At 38.3% G+C, this 19404-nt stretch overlaps 1 protein-coding gene across 4 annotated transcripts in view; it reads left to right on the plus strand.

Annotated features, from left to right (window-relative positions):
* The window catches only part of Mfn1 (mitofusin 1), a 60014-nt gene extending 42688 nt beyond the window's left edge, over nucleotides 1–17326 (plus strand). For all 4 annotated transcript variants that reach the window (XM_070025833.1, XM_070025834.1, XM_070025836.1 and 1 more), the window contains 3 exons: nucleotides 11489–11685; nucleotides 14534–14668; nucleotides 16662–17326. In XM_070025833.1, coding sequence (XP_069881934.1) covers nucleotides 11489–11685; nucleotides 14534–14668; nucleotides 16662–16740 — 411 coding nt within the window. In that variant the 3' untranslated portion in view covers nucleotides 16741–17326. The remainder of the gene's footprint in view (nucleotides 1–11488; nucleotides 11686–14533; nucleotides 14669–16661) is intronic.
* Nucleotides 17327–19404: the final 2078 nt, after the last annotated feature.

Consider the following 19404-nt stretch of genomic DNA (forward strand, 5'->3'; position numbering starts at 1 on the left):
CCCAGGCCCAGAGTTCAGGCCCCATGACTGACAAAATATTAAAAATAAAAAATTTAACCATTCAGTGTATTTACTTGTAGATTTAAAGGCACATTCTAGTTTTACCACATAAGGGAAACACCATGCAGCCTGTTTCTTTGGCTCTGGTTTCCTTTGCTTAATATAATTTTTTCCAAGTCTTTCCATTTCATTATGAATGGTACAATATCATTCTTTCTGATGCATTGGTAGAATTCCATTGTGTCTATATTCTACATTTTCTTGATCTATTCGTCCACTGAGGGACATCTAGGTTGATTCATGTCTTGCCTATGGTAAACAATGCTGCAGTAAACATGGTTGTGCTGGTGGCATTAGTGTGGCCTTGTTTGTGGTCCATTGGATAAATGTCCAGGAGTGGAATTGCTGGGTCATAGGAAAGCTCTATGTTTAGACTTTTAAGGAAACTCCATACTGCTTTCCAGAGTGGTTGAGCAAATTTCCATTCCCACCAACAGTGTAGTAGAGCTCCCTTTTGACCAAATCCTTGCCAGCATTTGCTATTGTTAATTTTTCTGAAAATAGCCATTCTAACTGGAATGAGTTGGAATCTCAATGTTGTTTTTGTTTGCGTTTCTTTAATAGCCAGAGATGTTGAACTTCATGTGTCTCTTGGCCATTCTTTTCTCTTCTGCTGAGAAATCTGTCTTCAAGTCTTTAGCCCATTTATTGATTGGATTGTTGAGTTTTTCAAGCTTTGTTTTTTGGAGGCTTAATTTTTTGAGCTCTTAAGTATATTTTAGATACGATGACTTTGTCTGATGCATAGATAGTGAAGATTTTCTCTCATTCTGTAGGCTTTCTAGTTATCTCTGCTAGTTTTGCCCTTTGTCACACAGAAGCTCTTCAGTTTGATACAGTCCCATTTATCCAGTCTTTCTTTGATTTATTGTGATTCTGAATCTTTATTTAGGAAATTTTGACCCATTCCTAGAAGGCCTAAAGTTTCCTCTACCCCTTCTGTAATATTTTCACAGTATCTGGCCTTACATTGTCTTCTTTGATCCATTTAGGGTTGATTCTGGTGCAGGTGATATATGAATATCTAGCTTCAATTTTGTGCACATAGCCAATTTTGCCTTCACCATTTGAAGAGGCTTTCTTCCAACCTGTGTTTTTGGCTCCCTTATCAAATATTAGGTGGCTATGTGTTTGTGGGCTTATTTCTGGGTCTTCTATTGTGTTTCATTCGTCCTCAGGTCTATTCTTTTTTTTAAATACGTTATTTATTGTAAAAATAGTGTACAGAGAGGTTATAGTTACATGAGTAAGGTAATGAGTACATTTCCTATAGAGCATTGTTACCTCCTTTTTTGTTTTTCCATTACCATCCCTTCCTTCCCCACCTCTCCAACTCCTCTCTCCCTTCCCCCCCCACCAAGTTGTAAAGTTCATACATCTCATTGTTACAATGGGTCATCCTGTATCCCTATCTAAGCATTTTGTTTTTATCCTTCCCCTCCCCAAATTAGAAAAGTGTGTATACAAGATGCAGGGCACCAGAATCAAATACAGTGAAAACAGGGGTTAAACCATGGGGGAAGAACATACAAAAGAAACAAAAAAAACACATAGTACATTATAAATACGTTAAAAACAATAGCAAGAAATAAAAACACTTACATCCCTGTCTTGGGGTTCATTTCACTTAACATCATCTTATATGGTTGTATGTACATAGCGTTTGACCTTTTCTGCTTGTCTCCGGCCTATTCTTATGCCAGTACCAAGCTGTTTCTATTATACTATTGCTTTGTAATAAAGCTAGAAGTTTGGTATTGATATTCCTCCAGCAGTATTCTTCATACTAAGGATTGTTTTTGCTATTCTGGGTCTTTTATTATTCTATATGAATTTTTTGATTGATTTCTTTTCTTTTTTTTTTTTTTTAGATGTAATTTTGGAGTCTTTATTACAGTTTGCAGGCTGCTCACAGCCACTTGTTACAAAGGCCTGGAGCCCTCAAATACACTTAACACAGTTAGGAGACAGGTCAGAGAGGAAAGAAAAGAACAAAAACAATACCAACAAACCAAATCAGCTCTCCATCAGAACTGAATTGGGGGCTGGGAAGGTGGCTCAGTGGTAGAGTACTTGCCTTGCATGCCTGAGGCCCTGGGTTCGATTCCTCAGCACCACATAAGCAAAAAGAAAAAAGCCAGAAGTGGCACTGTGGCTCAAGTGGTAGAGTGCTAGCCTTGAGCTGAAGAGCTGAGGGACAGCGCCCAGGCCCAGAGTTCAAGCCCCACGACTGGACCAAAAAAAAAAAAAAAGAACTGAATTGGGAGGCCATGATGACTAGAGATAAGCCAGGAGACAGGACAGAGGACAGGATCACGGAGACACATGGCATGGCGGCATAGCATCCTGGCACGTATGCTGTTCCAGGCCTAAATAGGATCAGGGTAGGGGGACAGAGACACAGGACACTCCCAGTCTTTTGACAGGAGCACTTTACAATTTTTTTTTTTTGTCCTGGGGCCTAAACTCTGGGCCTGGATACTGTCCCTCAGTTCTTCAGCTCAACATGAGTGCCCTACAGCTTGAGCCATAGCGCTACTTTCAACTTTTTCTCTCGTATATGGTGCTGAGGAATTTGAGCCCAGGGCCTCATGCATGCAAAGCAAGCACTCTGCCACTGCACCACCTAACATTAACTAGTTGTTTTGAACCAGGTCTTCAGCTGCCTGCACATTCCCAACTGCTTCTTTGCAGAAGGGAACACAGCACATGCATGAGAGGAAGAAGAGCCAGTTACTGAGCACATCTGCTCCCCTATCCTCTTCAATTTCCAGATGGACTGGCCCTCAGGTTTCAGAAAAACATAAACATAAGCAGGACAGAGAAAGAGACTTACTTCTGGAAGCTTTCTAAGTGACTCCAAAAAGATGTTTGGATGGCATGTCCAGCATCAACGAGCAGGTAACCTTAGAGTGGTGGAAAGATCACAGGGCCCTGGAACTTCTCAAGGGGCACGCTTCCTCTGTAGAGGTTTCTGTCCCCTCATAGCTGGTCCACCAAGGCCATTGGCCAGTAGCTTCAAGGAACGTAGATGCCCTGGACATGCCCCCGTCTGTTGTAAGGTGAATTATCCCAGAGGCCACATTTAGGTAAATGGAATTTTGGAGTCTTTATACACAGTTAGCAGGATGCGCACAACCAGTTTTTCCAAAAGCCTACAGCCCCCAAATACACTTAACACAGTTAGGAAACAGGCCAGAGAAGAAAGAACAAAAACAATACCAACACACCAAATCAGACAATGGAGCTGAATTGATATGCCATGATGATCCGAGATGACAGGAAACAGGACAGAGTACAGGATCACAGAGACACACATGGCATGGCAGCATGGTGTCTGATTTCTTTATTTCTTTGAAGAAAGTTGTTGGGATTTTGATGGATATTGCATTAATTTGTATGTTGCTCTGGGCAGAACTGCCACTTATACTGTTAATTCTCTCCAACCAGGAGCATGGGAAGTTTTCCATTTCCTTAAGTCTACTTCAATTTTTTTTTTTTTTTAAGTTTTCATAATAGAAGTCCTTCAGATCTTTGGTTAAGTAATTTCTATGGGTTTTTATTTTTTATTGTTGTTGTTGTTTTCTGCCAGTCCTGGGGCTTGAACTCAGGGCCTGGGCACTATCCCCAAGCTTCTTTTTTTTTTTTTTTTTTTTTTGTCGGCCGTGGGGCTTGAACTCTGGGCCTGGGCGCTGTCCCTCAGCTCTTCAGCTCAAGGCGAGTGCTCTACCACTTAAGCTACAGCGCCACTTCCGGTTTTCTGGTGGTTTATTGGAGATAGGAGTCTCACGGTCTCTCCTGCCCGGGCTGGCTTTGAACTGCGATCCTCAGATCTCAGCCTCCTGAGTAGCTAGGATTACAGGCGTGAGCCACCGGCACCCGGCTCCCCAAGCTTCTTTTGCTTTGGCACTACCACTTGAACAACAGCACCACTTCCGGCATTTTCTGTTTATGTGGTACTATGGAATCAAACCTAGGGCTTCATGCATGCTAGGCAAACACTCAACCACTAAACAATATTCCCATCCCCCCTTTAATTTTTTGAGGCTATTACAAATGGAGTTGTTCTAATTTCCGTATTACTCTTCTCATTGTTGGCATACAAGAAGGGTTTTTTTGTTTTGGGTTTTTGGGGTTTTTTTTGGGGGGGTCCAGTCATGGGGCCTGAACTCTGGGCCTGGGCGCTGTTCCTTAGCTCTTCAGCTCAAGGCTAGCGCTCTACCACTTTGAGCCACAGCGCCACTTCAGGCTTTTTTCTTTTTGCTTATGTGGTGCTGAGGAATTGAACCCAGGGCCTCAGGCATGCAAGGCAAGCACTCTACCACTGAGCCACCTTCCCAGCCCTACAAGAAGGTTTTTGTGGGGTGATTTTATACCTAGCTATTTTATTAAAGTTTCTAATCAACTCAAGTAGCTTTGGTTAGAAATCTATAGGGTTCTATAAATTCAGGATTGTGTTCTATGTAAAGAGGGATAGCTTTCCTTCTTTATTTGGAACCCCTTTATGTGTTTCTCTTGCCTTATGGTGTTGCTAGGAATTCCAGCACTATGTTGAAGAGGAATTGAAGAGAAATGGAGACAGTGGCATTCTTGTCTTGTTCATGATTTTAGAGGGAATGCTTTCTTTTTTTTTTAAGAGGGAATGTTTTTAACGTTTCCCTATTAAGTATAATGCTGGCTGTAGGTTTGCCATATACAGCCTTTATTATATTGAGGAACATTCCATGGATCCTGAGCTTCTCCAGAGCTTTTATCATAAAGAGGTGTTGGATCTTGTCAGATGGTTTTTCTGCATCTGTTTAGATGATATGTGGTTCTTGTCCTAGCTTCTGTTGAATTATATTAATTGACTTGCATGTATTGAACCAGCTTTGCCAACCCTGGAATGAATCCCATTGGATCATGGTGTATGATTTTTTTGGGTTAGTTGTTGAATTCTGTTGGTCAGAATGTTATTGAGAAGTTTTTTTGTTTCTTTATGTTTTTGCTTTAGAGTCTTTTTTTTTTGTTGCAGTTACATAAATCAGGTAATGAGTACATTGCTTTTTTTTTATTTAATTTTATTGTCAAGGTGATATACAGAGGGGTTACAATTACCTATATAAGGTGAGTGAGTACATTTCTTGTTGAACTTGTTAACCCCTCTCTCATTTTTTCTCCCACTTTCCCTCCCACTACCCTACCCCCAGTTTTATGGTTCATTTCCAACATATTGACTTAGGAGTATCGCTTTGCATTGGTTCACCCTTTGTCCTCTGTCTCAGCATTTTGTTGTTCCCCTTACCTTGCCTAATTCATATAAACTTATATAATACCCAGGGTACCAAAATAAAAAACAGTGACAACAGGGGATAAACCATAGGGGGAAAAAAGGCACAAAGGAAAAAGGAAATTACAGAGCACATTTAAAATGACAACAAAGTAAAACCTCTTGTTTCCATATCTTGGAGTTCATTTTGCTAAGCATCATCTTATATAATCATACATACACAGCTATTGAGCCATTCTGCTCATGTGCTAGAACTATCCTAGACAAATGAGAGAAACCATAAGAAGTGAGTTGGGTCTATAGTTCTCATTCTTTGATGAGTCCCTAAATGATTTTGGGTTGAAAGTCATGCTGGCTTCACAGAATTAGTTTCTTATTTCATTGAAGAATTTGAGGACTATGGGAGTTCTCCTTTGAAGATTCTCTGCCAGTATCATATTCTTAGAAGACCTTACAGAATTTGGCTGTGAATCCATCTGGTCCTGAGCTTTTCTTGAATGGGAGGTCCTTTATTACCTTTCAATTTCATTACTTGTTACTGGTCTATGTACTTTAGTTAAATCCTTTTGGCTCAGTTTATATTCTCTAGGAATGCTTCCATTTCTCCCAAATTCTCAAATTTATTGGCATAGATGTTTTCAGTGTATTCTCTAATAAACTTCTGACTCTTGCATATTTCTGTTGTGATGTTCCCAGTTTTATACCTAATTTTATCAAATTGGGTGTGTTCAATTTTTTTTAGTCAAATTTACTAAGAGTCTATCAATTTTGTTAATTTTTTCAGGTTTTTGTTCATTTTTAAAATTCTTTCTGTGGTTTTTTAATTCTCTAATTTATTTCTGATTTAATTTTTATTATTTGTTTCCATCTATTGATTTGGAGTTTGGCCTATTCCTGTTTTTCAAGGAGCATGAGGTGTATCATTAAAGTGTGTTTTCTCCAATTTCTTTTTTTTTTTTTTTGGTCCAGTCGTGGGGCCTGAACTCTGGGCGTGGGCGCTGTCCCTCAGCTCTTCAGCTCATGGCTAGCGCTCTACCACTTGAGCCACAGTGCTACTTCTGGCTTTTTTTCTTTTTTCTTATGTGGTGCTGGGGAATCGAACCTAGGGCCTCATGCATGCAAGGCAAGCGCTCTACCACTGAGCCACCTTCCCAGCCCCTCCAATTTCTTGATGTAGGCACTAAGAGCTATAAATTTTCTTGAGTCCTGCCTGTCCCAGTGGAGTTGGTATTTGTGTATTCATTTTTATTGAATTACATGAACGTTTGAATTTCCCTTATAATCTCCCACTCATCATTCAGCAATGTGTTGTGTGTTGTGCAGTCTCCATGAGCTAGTTTTCTGTGATGTTTTTTGCTGTTGAGATCTAATTTTATTTGGTTGTGGTCTGATAGGATACAAAAGATAATTTCCATTTTTTAAAATTTGCATAGATTGTTTTGTAACCTAACATATGGACTATTTTGGATCATATGCCATGAGCTGCTGAGAAGAATGTATATTCTGATGCAGTTGGGTGAAATAGTCTGTAGATTGTTAAATCTGTTTTTGTTTTTTTGTTTTTTTAAATTAAATCTGTTAAATCTACTTGGTTGATGTAGTTATTTAGGACTGAGGTTTCTTTGCCGAGTTTTTGCCTAGATGATCTATCCAGAGGAGATAATGATGTATTTTGATCTGTGTGTATTTTGGGGGGAGGAGGGGTCCGGTCGTGGGGCCTGAACTCTGGGCTTGGGCGCTGTCCTTCAGCTCAAGGCTAGCGCTCTACCACTTGAGCCATAGCACCACTTCCGGCTTTTTTCTTTTTGCTTATGTGGTGCTGAGGAATCCAACCCAGGGCCTTATGCATGTAAGGCAAGCGCCTTACTGAGCCACCTTCCCAGCCCATCTGTGTGTATTTTTAAGTCAAGTAGTATGAGTTTGATGAAGTTGGGTGCTCCAGCATTTGGTGCATAGATATTTAGAATTGTCATATCCTCCTGTAGTTAAGTTATTAGTATGTAATGACCTTGTTTTTCTCTCTTTACTGACTTTAATTTATTTTATCTTATATTAAGATTGCTGCTCCAGCCTGGGGCCATTTGCTTGAAAGATTTTATTTCAACCTTTCACTTTGAGAATGTGTCTCTTGTAAACAACAGATGAATGATTCTTGCATTTTGATCCAAGTAGTCACTCTGTGTCTTTTAATTGGAGAGTTATTTCCTTTGATATTGAGAGTTAGGACTGATAATGCCGGCCATGTTATATCCCTCCTTAAGGACTCTGCCTCCTCTATTCTTATTTATCTGGTTCTCTGGTAAGGAGATAAAGAGATTTTTCTCTGACAATATCATATTCTTGTTGGTTTTCTGTATGAAACTGTATTTTTGAAGTGCTAGTTTGGTAGATATAGTGTTTCAATTTTTCTTTATTATGGAATATTTTAATTTTTCCTTTGGTTATGAAAGGGAGCTTTTCTGGGTGTAGTATTATGGGTTGGTAATTATTTCACTTGAGGGTTTGGAGTGCTTCATGCCAGGCTCTTTTTGCTTTCATGGTCTTGGCTAACTCTGTGGTATTTGGACTGGTTTTCCTTACGATTATAAGTAATCAATCTTTTTTCTCTCTGACAGCTTTTAGGATCTTTCCTTGGTCTCTGTTGATTCTCTGTGTATTATAATGTGGTGTTCAGATGTTCTGTTATGATCTGACCTGCTGGGTGTCCTAAATGCTTCTTGTATCTGAATGGGACTTTCTTTTTGGATATTTGAGACATTCTCTGCTAGGATTTTGTGAAATGTTTCCTATCCCTTTAACTACCTCCTTTTCCCCTTCTTGGATACCTGTCAGTCTCAAATTCAGTCTTTGAATTGAGTCCTGTAGTTCCTGTAGGCTTCTTTCTTGTTTCTTGGATTTGTTCTATAAAATAACCTCCTGTCTGAATTTGATCTACTCTGTTTCCAACTCTGAGGCTCTTATCTTCTGCTTTGTCTGTTCAGCCACAGAGTCTTATCACTTTACTGTTTAATTCTATGCTTCCTGTTTCATCATTTCTGAGGGCTTCTACCTCTTCTTTTAAAAGGCTTGTTTTAGCTAGATCATTTCTAAGGGCTTGTACCTCTTCTTTTAAAAATGTTTGTTTTACCTAGATCCGGGTGGCTCACGCCTCTAATCCTAGCTACTCAGGAGGCTGAGATCTGAGGATCGCAGTTCAAAGCCAGCAGGGAAGGAAAGTCCTTGAGACTCTTATCTTCAGTTAGCCACCAGAAAACTGGAAGTGACACTTTGGCTTGTTAGGTTTTTAAAAAGAGGTAGGCGAGTAAGAACCATGCACGTGGTATTCAGGTAAGGGGTACCAGGCCACGATGGCCTCCACGCAGCTGGCAAAGACCTGGGAAAGAGAAGAGAGAGCTGGGAAAGAGGGTGTCTGGGCCTAAACTAAGTCACATTTTAGGATTTCTAAAGATCTCCTTTTATCACTGATATGTATGTTTGTATTTTCTTTCATCTCCTTTAACTGGGTGGCTGCTTTTTCACTGGACTCCTTTGCCATCTCTTGGATGTAATTTAGTTTCTTGTTCATGTTCTTTATGAATTTTTCTATTATTCTTTGGTCAGTCTCATGCTTATGATTGTCTTATATATGTTTTCAAACTTTTCATGAATTTATCAGCAGTGATTTTAGTGCATTTTATGAAGTGTCTTCTAGGTCTCTGTTTCCCTCTGTTGTCTGGTTGTTTTCTGTGATCATTGTATTTCCTTGGATTTGCATATTTCTAGTATTTCTGTGATGTGTTCTACCCATTTGAAGACCCTTTTGGTTTTATATTTGGATATTCTGTGTCCTTCTAAACTATTTCTTGTTTTCTTGGTTGACTAGGAAGCTTTGCTGAGATTCATTTAGCTGGGTTAGAGCTTGTAGGGATCAATCAGTAGAGATGTAGAGTTTAGTTGAGCTGTAGAATTGTACAGTATAAGGTTATTGTATTGTGTAAGGTTTGGATAATGAGGAGTAGTTTTCAGGGATGTATATGAGAGGGGTACAGTTTATAGAGGAGTTAAAGAGGAGTTATAGAGTTATAGAGGAGTTAAAGGAGAAAAGGAGGCAAGGACAGGGAATGAATGTGATGGAGGATATAAATGAGGGAGAAGAAGGAAGAGGAAAAGAAAAAATAATAATAATAAAACCCTTGTATTCCATATTGAAGGAGTCAAAGAAATTAAGCTCCCTGAGAAGTTAAGCTCACTGAACCTAATGCTATCTTCTCTAAAAAGCCTAAGATAATAGCTGTCTCCTATCAAATTATAGCTCTAATTTTGAAGACAGAAAGGTGATATAGAGAAGAGTAGAGGAAGGGAAAAAACAAATAATTTAAATAGGGATACAGGTGTACCCATTGCAACAACAACAACAAAAAAGAGATGTACAAGAGTTGTTGAAAAATGAACTTTGGCACAGGGAGGGGGGAGGGAGATAGGAAGGGAGGGTAAGGGGAAACAAAGGAGGAGGCAACAATGCTTGATAAGAAATGTACTCATTACCTTGCTCATGTAATTGTAACCCCTCTGTATGGTATTTTCACAATAAAAATAATTTTAAAAAGAAGAGTAGAATATTATATGTGTATATATTACAAATTGCGCAAATACATATCAGATCATTCTAACAGTAGACCCAGAACAATCAACCTGGAGATTGACGTTCTCTAAAAATTGAGCGAGACAGACAGACAGACAGACAGACAGACAGACAGACAGACAGACAGACAGACAGACAGACAGACAGACAGACAGACAGACAGACAGAGACAGAGACAGAGAAAACAAAAAGAGACTCACTGCTCAGTGTGTCCAAGATCAGGGCTGTTCTGTACTGCAGTTTCTATGGGAATGGCCTGAGTTAGGACTACTTTAGAGGAAGAGCCTCAGTTTAGAGTTGTAATTTGAATATAGATGCTACTGGAGCTATATGTACCTAATCCCATCAGAGATGCTGAGTTAGGTGGTGTAATGGTTTTCAGCTGTCTTTGCTGTTTGGCAGCGGGTCCTGGTGTTTTCCCAGTTGTCTCCCTGACTGCCTGCCTCTCTGTGGGGCGTTGCTATGCACCACAGGAAATTTTGGGGAGATTTGGGAGTTGTAGTTGCAGGGGTGGGGTTGTGTCCCAGCAGTCTTTCTGGGGTAGCCGCTGGAGGTATGGGAAAATAGGTTTTGCCCTCTTAAAATATATTCCCTTTGTCTCAGACTGGGGATCTGGTCCAGGGCACTTTGAGTCACCACAGGGAGCTGGTCTGGTCTCCCTAGGGAGTAGTCCCCAGTGAGGTACAGCCTCTGGAGCCAATGTTGAGCCAGATGTGGTGGTCTCAGACTCCTCTTCCTGGTGTTTTCCCCGGTCTGGCGATTCAAGTGTGTGCTTTCCTCCCTGTGCTGTGGCTGCTAAGGCAGAGCCACTCAGCAGAAGTCTGCACATTGATTCTGACATCTTTGCTGATTTCTCTTCTTGTGTTTCTACGGTGAGATTTTTTCTGTCTTAGAGGGATCTCTGTTTAAAGATTGGTGTGAATCTCTTGAAATGACATATATGCTGGTATCCTAAATCTCTGGTCAGAGACACCTAGGGAGTTTACAGGTGATGGTGCCACCATTGTCCCAAAGTTCAAAACACAGTTTAGGATTTCAAAAACTTTTGAAAACATTTTTTATCACGTTTTCCAGATACATTGACTCAACTTAGGAAATTCGACAGCTTATGACAGTTTATCTGATATTTATGTGCTGATCCTTTTCTTCCTACTTGAGTTACAGTAATTTCAGATTTTCCCATGTAGATATATGTTTGTCTTTTAAAAGTTTTTGTTTATGTGGTGTCAAGGAATTGAACCCAGGGCCTCATGCATGCTAAGCAAGCACTCTACCACTAAGCCACTGCCCCCTGTAGAGTAATACCCCCACCCCCCACTAGTTCTACGGCTCAAACTCTTTGGGCTTAGGTACTGGTCCTGTGCTCTTTTTTGCCCAAGGCTAGTGCTTCACCGTTTGAGCCGTGGCACCACTTTCATCTGTGTTTTTAGAAAGTAGGTTAGATTCTCAAAGATCTATAGGGAGCCAAAATGCCTTTTAATATATTCTCTCTGGTAGCAGTTTACTTTCTTAGAATAAGCTGTGACTTTATTTTACAGATTTGGAAAACTATAGGCTGGAAACTCATATCTGTTTCACTAAGCATGTATGGAGCTTTGTATCTTTATGAGAGGCTGACATGGACTACCCGTGCCAAGGAGAGAGCCTTTAAACAGCAGTTTGTGAACTATGCAACTGAAAAACTACAGATGATAGTTAGCTTCACCAGTGCAAACTGCAGCCACCAAGTACAGCAGTAAGTTCAAAGATGGATCTTTCATGTCACTAATGTATGACACACATAAATACACACACAACACACACATATGTATATACATTTGTGATTACCACTAAGGTGAAAGATGAAACAATATCAAACTTTAACTTCTTCCTCTCCTCCTCTCAATCACCATTGTCCCCATTCTTCTAATAAATTGATTGAAATATTTGGAAATATGTATACAGAAATTCCTGCAAATTATGAAAGATTTCCAAAAGGTATTTCTTCAGCAGACCTATTCTAAGTTTATGTTTTTATTGTTAAGATACTGTGTTTCTTCATTATGAAGATTGAATTCATAGCCTTTACTCACTGAGCTTTGTGATGAGTAGACTCCTGATTCAGTACCATACATTTACAATTTGCTTTTACTTTCACAGTTTAAGCTTTTGCTTAAGTCTAAAGGTATTATTTTTTTAGCTACCAACTTTTACACATCTTAAATGTTTCATTGATAAAAATATATTAAACTCCACTAAAGTCAAGGCTCCATAACATTCTATATTTAGATACAGTTGAAAGCAGAATTAAAAGACTTAAGATAAATGTAATTTAATGAAAAAGATTACATGTACACAGTCACACAATATGAAACAAAAGTGATAATAAAAAAAGTGTTGACAGATGGATTTCAAGCATTTATTAAAGCATGAAGGCATTCATACAGAAGAGGTGAAACAAGCATAATAGGAAAACCAGAGAAAATAGCAGAATCCAAATATGAGGCAGGAAAGAAAGCAATGTGTTCGAGAACATAAAGGGAAAATTTCAGAGGTATATGTTTATGTGAATGTAAGCCAAACACTAGCACAAGGCCCTATCAGTAGTACAAAAATTAGAGGTTAGGGAACCTGAGAGCGATGCCATCAATACCTTAAATCTAGAATAAATAACTTTGCAGTGGGAAATAAAAACTAAGGTGATAGGAACTGTAAGACAAACTGCTTTAGACATATCAGAACTTTAACACAGTTAAAACTGTAGAGGTCTAGAGTAACATGGAGACCACAGATTTGAGGAACAAATTCCTCAAATTTCTTAACTCCTCTATTTTATAGGATAGCTTTAATTTTATTAAGAAATGTATTTTCTGTAATGAGATTCCTGAGCTGTGCACCAGTGCCTCATCCCTGTAATCCTAGCTCCTAAGAAGGCTGACATTTCTTCAAATGTTCAAGGTTCAAAGCCAGCCTACACAGAAAAAGTCTTGAGACTCTGTCTCCAATTAATCAGTAAAATGACTGGAGGTGTGGCTCAAGTGGTAGAGTACCAGCTAAATGAGAACATGAGGCCCTGAGTTTAAGACCTAGTACCAACACAATAAAAGGGAATTTTAAAAAAGATACTTGAATCTCTAAAAGAAAACACTTGCGGATTATATAAGTAAAAACAATATAAATGTTGCTTTCTTTCTTTCTTTTTTTGCCATTCCTGGGGCTTGAACTCAGGGCCTGAGCACTGTGCCTGAGCTTCTTTTGCTCAAGGCTAGCACTCTACTACTTGAGCTACAGCACCACTTTCAGCTTTTTCTGGTTATGTGGTTCTGAGTTATCGAACCCAGGGCTTCATGCATGGTAGGCAATCACTCTACCACTAAGCCACATTCCCAGACTCTTTTTTTTTTAATCATCAAGCATTGTCTCCTGTGTGGTAAATTAGTAAAAGGAGATAGAGAAAATAGAGATTTGAAAATAGGTTGATCCTCTTTTTTTAAAAAAATAAGTTTTTTATTGTGAAAACACTGTACAGAGGGGTTACAGTTACAGGAGCAAGGTAATGAGTACATTTCTCTTTTTTTTTTAGAGGATTTTACAATCTAATATAGCAACCTCAAATAATTAAACTAGATAAATTTTAATGATAAAACATTAAAAGGATGAAACATGTTTTATTTATCATCTTGGGACTTGGGTGGAGAAAAGAGCCAGGAAGAAGACACATAGGAAGATATTGCAGAGAAAAGCATGTTCGTTCTAGAGATGCACATATTTCAGAACTGGCACTAGCTTTTTGTTTTGGGGGTTTTTTTTGGTTAGTCATGAGGCCTGAACTCTGGGCCTGAGTGCTGTCCCTCAGCACTTCAGCTCAAGGCTAGCAGTCTACCACTTGAGCTACAGCGCCACTTCCAGTTTTCTGGTAGTTTATTGGAGATAAGAGTTTCACAGCCTTTCCTACCTAGGCTGGCTTTGAACCACAATACTCAGATCTCAACCTCCTAAGTAGCTAGGATTACAGGCGTGAGCCACCAGTGCCAGCCTGGCATTAGTTTTAAAGAATAAATATTGTACTTACCAAGGCCAGTATATTAGCAATCATAGAACCTTTGGTTATGGAAACATGATTAACTTAGCCTACTTCACAAAAATACATAGGGTGTTTTTCATTTCTGTTAACAATTTATTATTTTTATTAATCAAAAGAGTAAGGTTTCTTACTTCTTTTTGAAGAATATACCCATCTTCTGCCTTTTTATTGCATACTTATATTTACTACCATATAGCAAAGGTTATATTTCTTCTTGAACTTTTGTCATTACGCCACATGAAACGAAGCATATAACTTATATTAAGTTTCCAGATGCTATGAATTCCCTCCTATCATAGCAGTGGTTCTTGATCCTTTATGATTTAGATTTTCTTTGAACTTTTCTCCTTTGTTTAAAAATTTTTTTGTTTTGGAGATGGTCTTGCTATTATCTTTCTCTGGGCTGTCCTCAAATTCGAGTACTGCCTGGGTCTTCACATCACGCCCAACTTGCTTTTCTCTTTATAAAAGCTTTACATTGAAGTTTCACGACTGCTAATCATTTTCTTTTTAATTTAAGAGAAATGGCCACTACTTTTGCCCGCCTGTGCCAACAAGTTGATATTACCCAAAGACATCTGGAAGAAGAAATTGCAAGATTATCCAAAGAAATAGATCAGTTGGAAAAAATACAAAACAATTCAAAGTACTTAAGGTATTTAAACCTTTTCTTTCTCAATAACATGAACATTTACTAGTCTCAACCAAAACGTAATTATATAAATCAACAAGTGAATCTTTTAGCTATTTCACATTTAAGAGCTTTCATAATTTCCTATTTTGTAATTTCAGTATAGTGAAAGCTAATTTGAACAGAAGAAGAATTTTAACTAAAGGGAATTTTATATCTCTAAATTTGTTGGACTAAATTAGTTTCTTTTCAGAATAGAAGTTCTATAATTAAAAGTGAGTTTTTAGTCCTGCGTAGCCAGGACAATTGGGAACTATTGAATATGTGTAAATATGAAGCAATGAAAATAAATAAGATTCCCTGACACAGTAGGAACTTGTAGCTTAATTATTTATTAAGGATTTTTTGGAACCTAGTAAAGTATGCTCTGAGGGACAAAACTAGAAATAGCACTCTTAGAGCCATTCTTGGCATTTCCTTTTACTTTTTGTACCTGTTTGCTTGGGAAAAATAAGCATTATTGTCAGGCTCCAGTGGCTCACACCTATAATCCTAACTATTGAGCAGGCTAAGATCTGAGGATCATGGTTCAAAGGCAGCCAGGCAGAAAAGTCCGTGAGATTCTTATCTCCAATTAACCACTAGAAAACCAGAAGTGGCGCTGTGGCTCAAGCAGTAGTAGAGCGCTGGCCTTGAGCAGGCATAGCACCCAAGCCCAGAGTTCAAGCCCCATGACCTACAAAAAAAAAAAGCATTATCTAATATATTAACTTATATTTAGATACACAAATACTATTGTATTATAATTACCTTTAGTATCAGTATAGTTGTAGCATGCTGTGAAAGTTTTTAACCTAGAAGTAATAGGCTATGCCATATAATTTAGGTGTGTGTGTAGTAGGTTATAATAATCATGATATTCATGCAATGATGAAATCAGCTAATAATACATTTCATAGAAGACATTCATCAAGTGAGGCATGACTATATTTATAGTTGCCAGTATTACTACATTAAGTTAAGCCACTTGTGTAGAATTTTAATGTTTCTAAGGCTTTAAAATCATTGCCTGAAGAAATATATTCAGTGAAGTTCATAGCATATGTACAGTTAACATGTGACCCAACCTTATATGTGCAGAAACAAAACAATACCTCCTCCCCTCCAAAATGAGCAAGAGAAAACAAGTCAACATCCACTCAGTGAGTCATGCTCCAGCATAGATTTAGAATGGGAAACACACATCTGTCTGTTACTTTTACTTGTTCTCTTCATGGCAACTTGACTGCATCAAATATGATTTAGTGTTGAAATGTATTTGGGAGGAGTCTTTTAACTCACATTATTCTACACAAGGAACAGGAAATGTTCTTTCTTTACTCCATTTCTCCCTTCTTTAGCCTTGTTATACAAAAATTAGTCCTCGTTAAAACTATTAGTAAAGTATTTTTGGTATATGAATACCTTTTAAATCTACTAAAATGACATATTCAGTTCATATGCTTTATGTGAAGTAAATCTTCAAAGACATTCATGACTGTATGACTTAAGATATGATCCCATGTACAGTATGACTCCACTGTATATTTTTTCTTTTTTCTTTATGTTTTTGTCTTTTTACTGCACACCTAAAATACCATATACAGTGAATACTCAGAAAAGGATTGGTAATAGATATATTTGTTCAAAAAGTTGTAGTAGCTAACCAGTGAGGTTTTTTTTGTTTTTTTTGTTTTGTTTTGTTTTGGGTCTGGTCATGGGGCCTGAACTCTGGGCCTGGGCGCTGTTCCTCAGTTCTTTAGCTCAAGGCTAGCACTCTACCACTTGAGCCACAGCGCCACTTTCTGCTTATGTAGTGCTGAGGAATCGAACCCAGGGCCTCATGCATGCAAGGCAAACGCTCTACCACTGAGCCACCTTCTCAGCCCCAACTAGTGAGTTTTTAAGAATGGTAAAATGCATTTTTAATTGATCTTTATTTTAACCAAATTGACTGATGCTTTTTCTTTTAAATTAGAAACAAAGCTGTTCAACTTGAAAATGAGCTGGAAAATTTTACTAAGCAGTTTCTACATTCAAGCAATGAAGAATCTTAATAGAATAAATTGTTTGGTGACTATCCTAAGAGGAAATGGGACTAGAAGATTGAGAAAGTTTTGGGGATTTTTGTGTGTTTTTTTTGAATGAAGTAATCAGTATGGATTATACTAACCAAATAGCAAATCTCTGTATAGATTTTAGTAATGATCTCAGAGTGTTTGCACATTTTCAAAGGTGTTATATGTTCTTAGTTTTAATTTGGGACAAAAACTAAATTGTTTGTGTTAAATGATTAATTAGTTAAAGGCAACAGAACCAACTATGTGACCCCTGAGGGGTGGGTCCTTGAGCTCTTAGTTAGGGCTTTGTTTTTGATTCTGAAAAACTCTGCTTCCTGGCATCCAGGAGTTAGAGAATCATCTTTTCATCTTCTCAAAACTAGTTTTTGATGCCTTCTTTAATGGAAATAGGAAGTTTCTTATGTATTACAAGTTGCATTGCTCTAACCACCAGAGAGTGTAGAATGTTCTTTAGTGTACTATTTATACAAGTTACAAGCATTTTGCCATCATGGCAAGTATGTAAACCCCTAATATGCTGTTTTTAGCCTTTTATTCCCATTAAAACTGATGTAACACAGTATATTGGGGTTTTTTGTTGTTTGTTTCAAATACATAATATCTGGATCTAAAGTTTCTTGATTTATTTCTCCCATCCAGGTGCTAACCAAGCCCTAACCTGCTTGGCTATAGACATCTTTATCTACTTCTTAAGAAATACTTTGACTTTGCAATAGTTACAAGTCCAGGAAAAAAAAAAACTTTAAAAATTTCGGTTTAAGTATGTGAAGTGATGAACATAGCCAAAGATAAGTCTGCATTTTTGGAGAATAACCATAATGTTTAGAAGTTGTTCTTCAGAGGGCCTTTGACTATAGATACTACTAGATAGTGCCCCCTACTCCACCCTCTCTCCCCATGAGACTTCTACTTTTACTTAAATATTTGCCCAGGACTTCATTATTACTGTAGTTTTTACTTTAATGAAATGTTTATGGGTTTGAGTATCATATCTGCTTCTGTATAAAAACAAAGATGGAAATATTTTTTTAATTACCTAATTCTCAGACCTTGCTATAAAAATAAAGGACCACCAATCTGCATCACCTAAATGCTTGTTTAAAATGCAAAATACCAGGGAGTAAGTGTATTTGGCTAGTTATAACTCTTTTTCATGGGAGAGACAAAATTATATGCTTTTCTTTTTTAATAGTATTTTTCTGTCTTTATGCTCCTGAATGCTAGTTGGTTTTTCACAGTAGGTTCTCCTCTTTTTCAAGATATTTGAAGACAAATATATTGTTCAGGCCATAGAAGCCTTTCAAAAGTACTTAAATTTTTATGCAAATCAGATATAATGTAATATTCAATTTTAAATATATATGACTATTTAATTTTTATTGCCAGTTTATAACAGTGGTTCTCAAAGCTTGGTCCCTAGATTACTTTCAAACCTGTAAGAAATGCAGATTCAGACCTATGGAATCAGATAAACCAGATTTGGGATGGAGCCAATTTTTTTTGTGGTTTTATGGTTATTTTGGGGGTTTAAGGGGCTGCTACTGAGGCTGGAGCTCTCACTTGCTTTTGTTCCAGGTGGGTGCTATACCACTTGAGCTACACTTTCTCTTCCAGCTTTTTTTTTTTTGGGGGGGGGTGTGGTCATGGGGCCTGAACTCTAGGCCTGGGTGCTGTCCCTCAGCTCTTCAGCTCAAGGCTAGCACTCTACCACTTGAGCCACAGTGCCACTTCCGGCTTTTTTCTTTTTGCTTATGTGGTGCTGAGGAATCGAACCCAGGGCCTCATGCATTCAAGGCAAGCGCTCTACCACTGAGCCACCTTCCCAGCCCTCTCTTCCAGCGTTTTTTCTGGTTAATTGGAGATAGGAATCGCCCATACATTTTTGCACAGCCTGGCTCTGAACCATAATCCTCAGATCTCACCCTCCTGAGTAGCTAGGGTGAAAAGAGTGAGCCTCCAGTGCTGGGTAGCAATTATGTTTTAGTAAGCCCTCCAAGTGATCCTGATGCATAGTACAGTTTGGGAGTCATGAGTACAATGTTTCTGGTATAGAAAGTTTTATATCACCAGTTTGTAGTTCCATCTGATTGGGTTTAATAATGTGTGAATGTTGGGAATGGAACACCAAAATAATGAAAATCAATTCTCATGAAGCATACTTGTGGCTTAGCCCAATGAATGATGTAGCAGTTATATGACTAGTACAGTTCAAAGTCATTACACATATACCTATTTACTATGTACATTTGCAGGATTATTTATAAACTTGATATAATCTTAAGATTTTTTTAAAAATTTAAGCAAGCTTGTAAGATGAAAATAAACCTGTTAGCTTGATAGTTGATAAATGAAGCATTTATACTAATATTTAGTGAGTTTTAATCATTCTTAATCATTTTTTTTTGGTCGGTCATGGGGCTTGAACTCTAGGCTTGGGCACTGTCCCTGCGCCCTTCAGCTCAAGGCGAGCGCTCTATCGCTTGAGCCACAGCGCCACTTCCGGTTTTCTAGTGGCTTATTGGAGATGATGAGTCTCATAGATATTTCTGCCTGGGCTGGCTTTGAACCACGATCCTCAGTCTCAGCCTCCTAAGTAGCTAGAATTACAGGCGTGAGCCACCGGCGCCCAGCTTCTTCTTA

The sequence above is a fragment of the Dipodomys merriami genome, unplaced genomic scaffold, assembly GCF_024711535.1.
Source record: "Dipodomys merriami isolate MVZ:Mamm:240054 unplaced genomic scaffold, mDipMer1.0.p SCAF_173, whole genome shotgun sequence".
Classification (NCBI taxonomy): Eukaryota; Metazoa; Chordata; class Mammalia; order Rodentia; family Heteromyidae; genus Dipodomys; species Dipodomys merriami.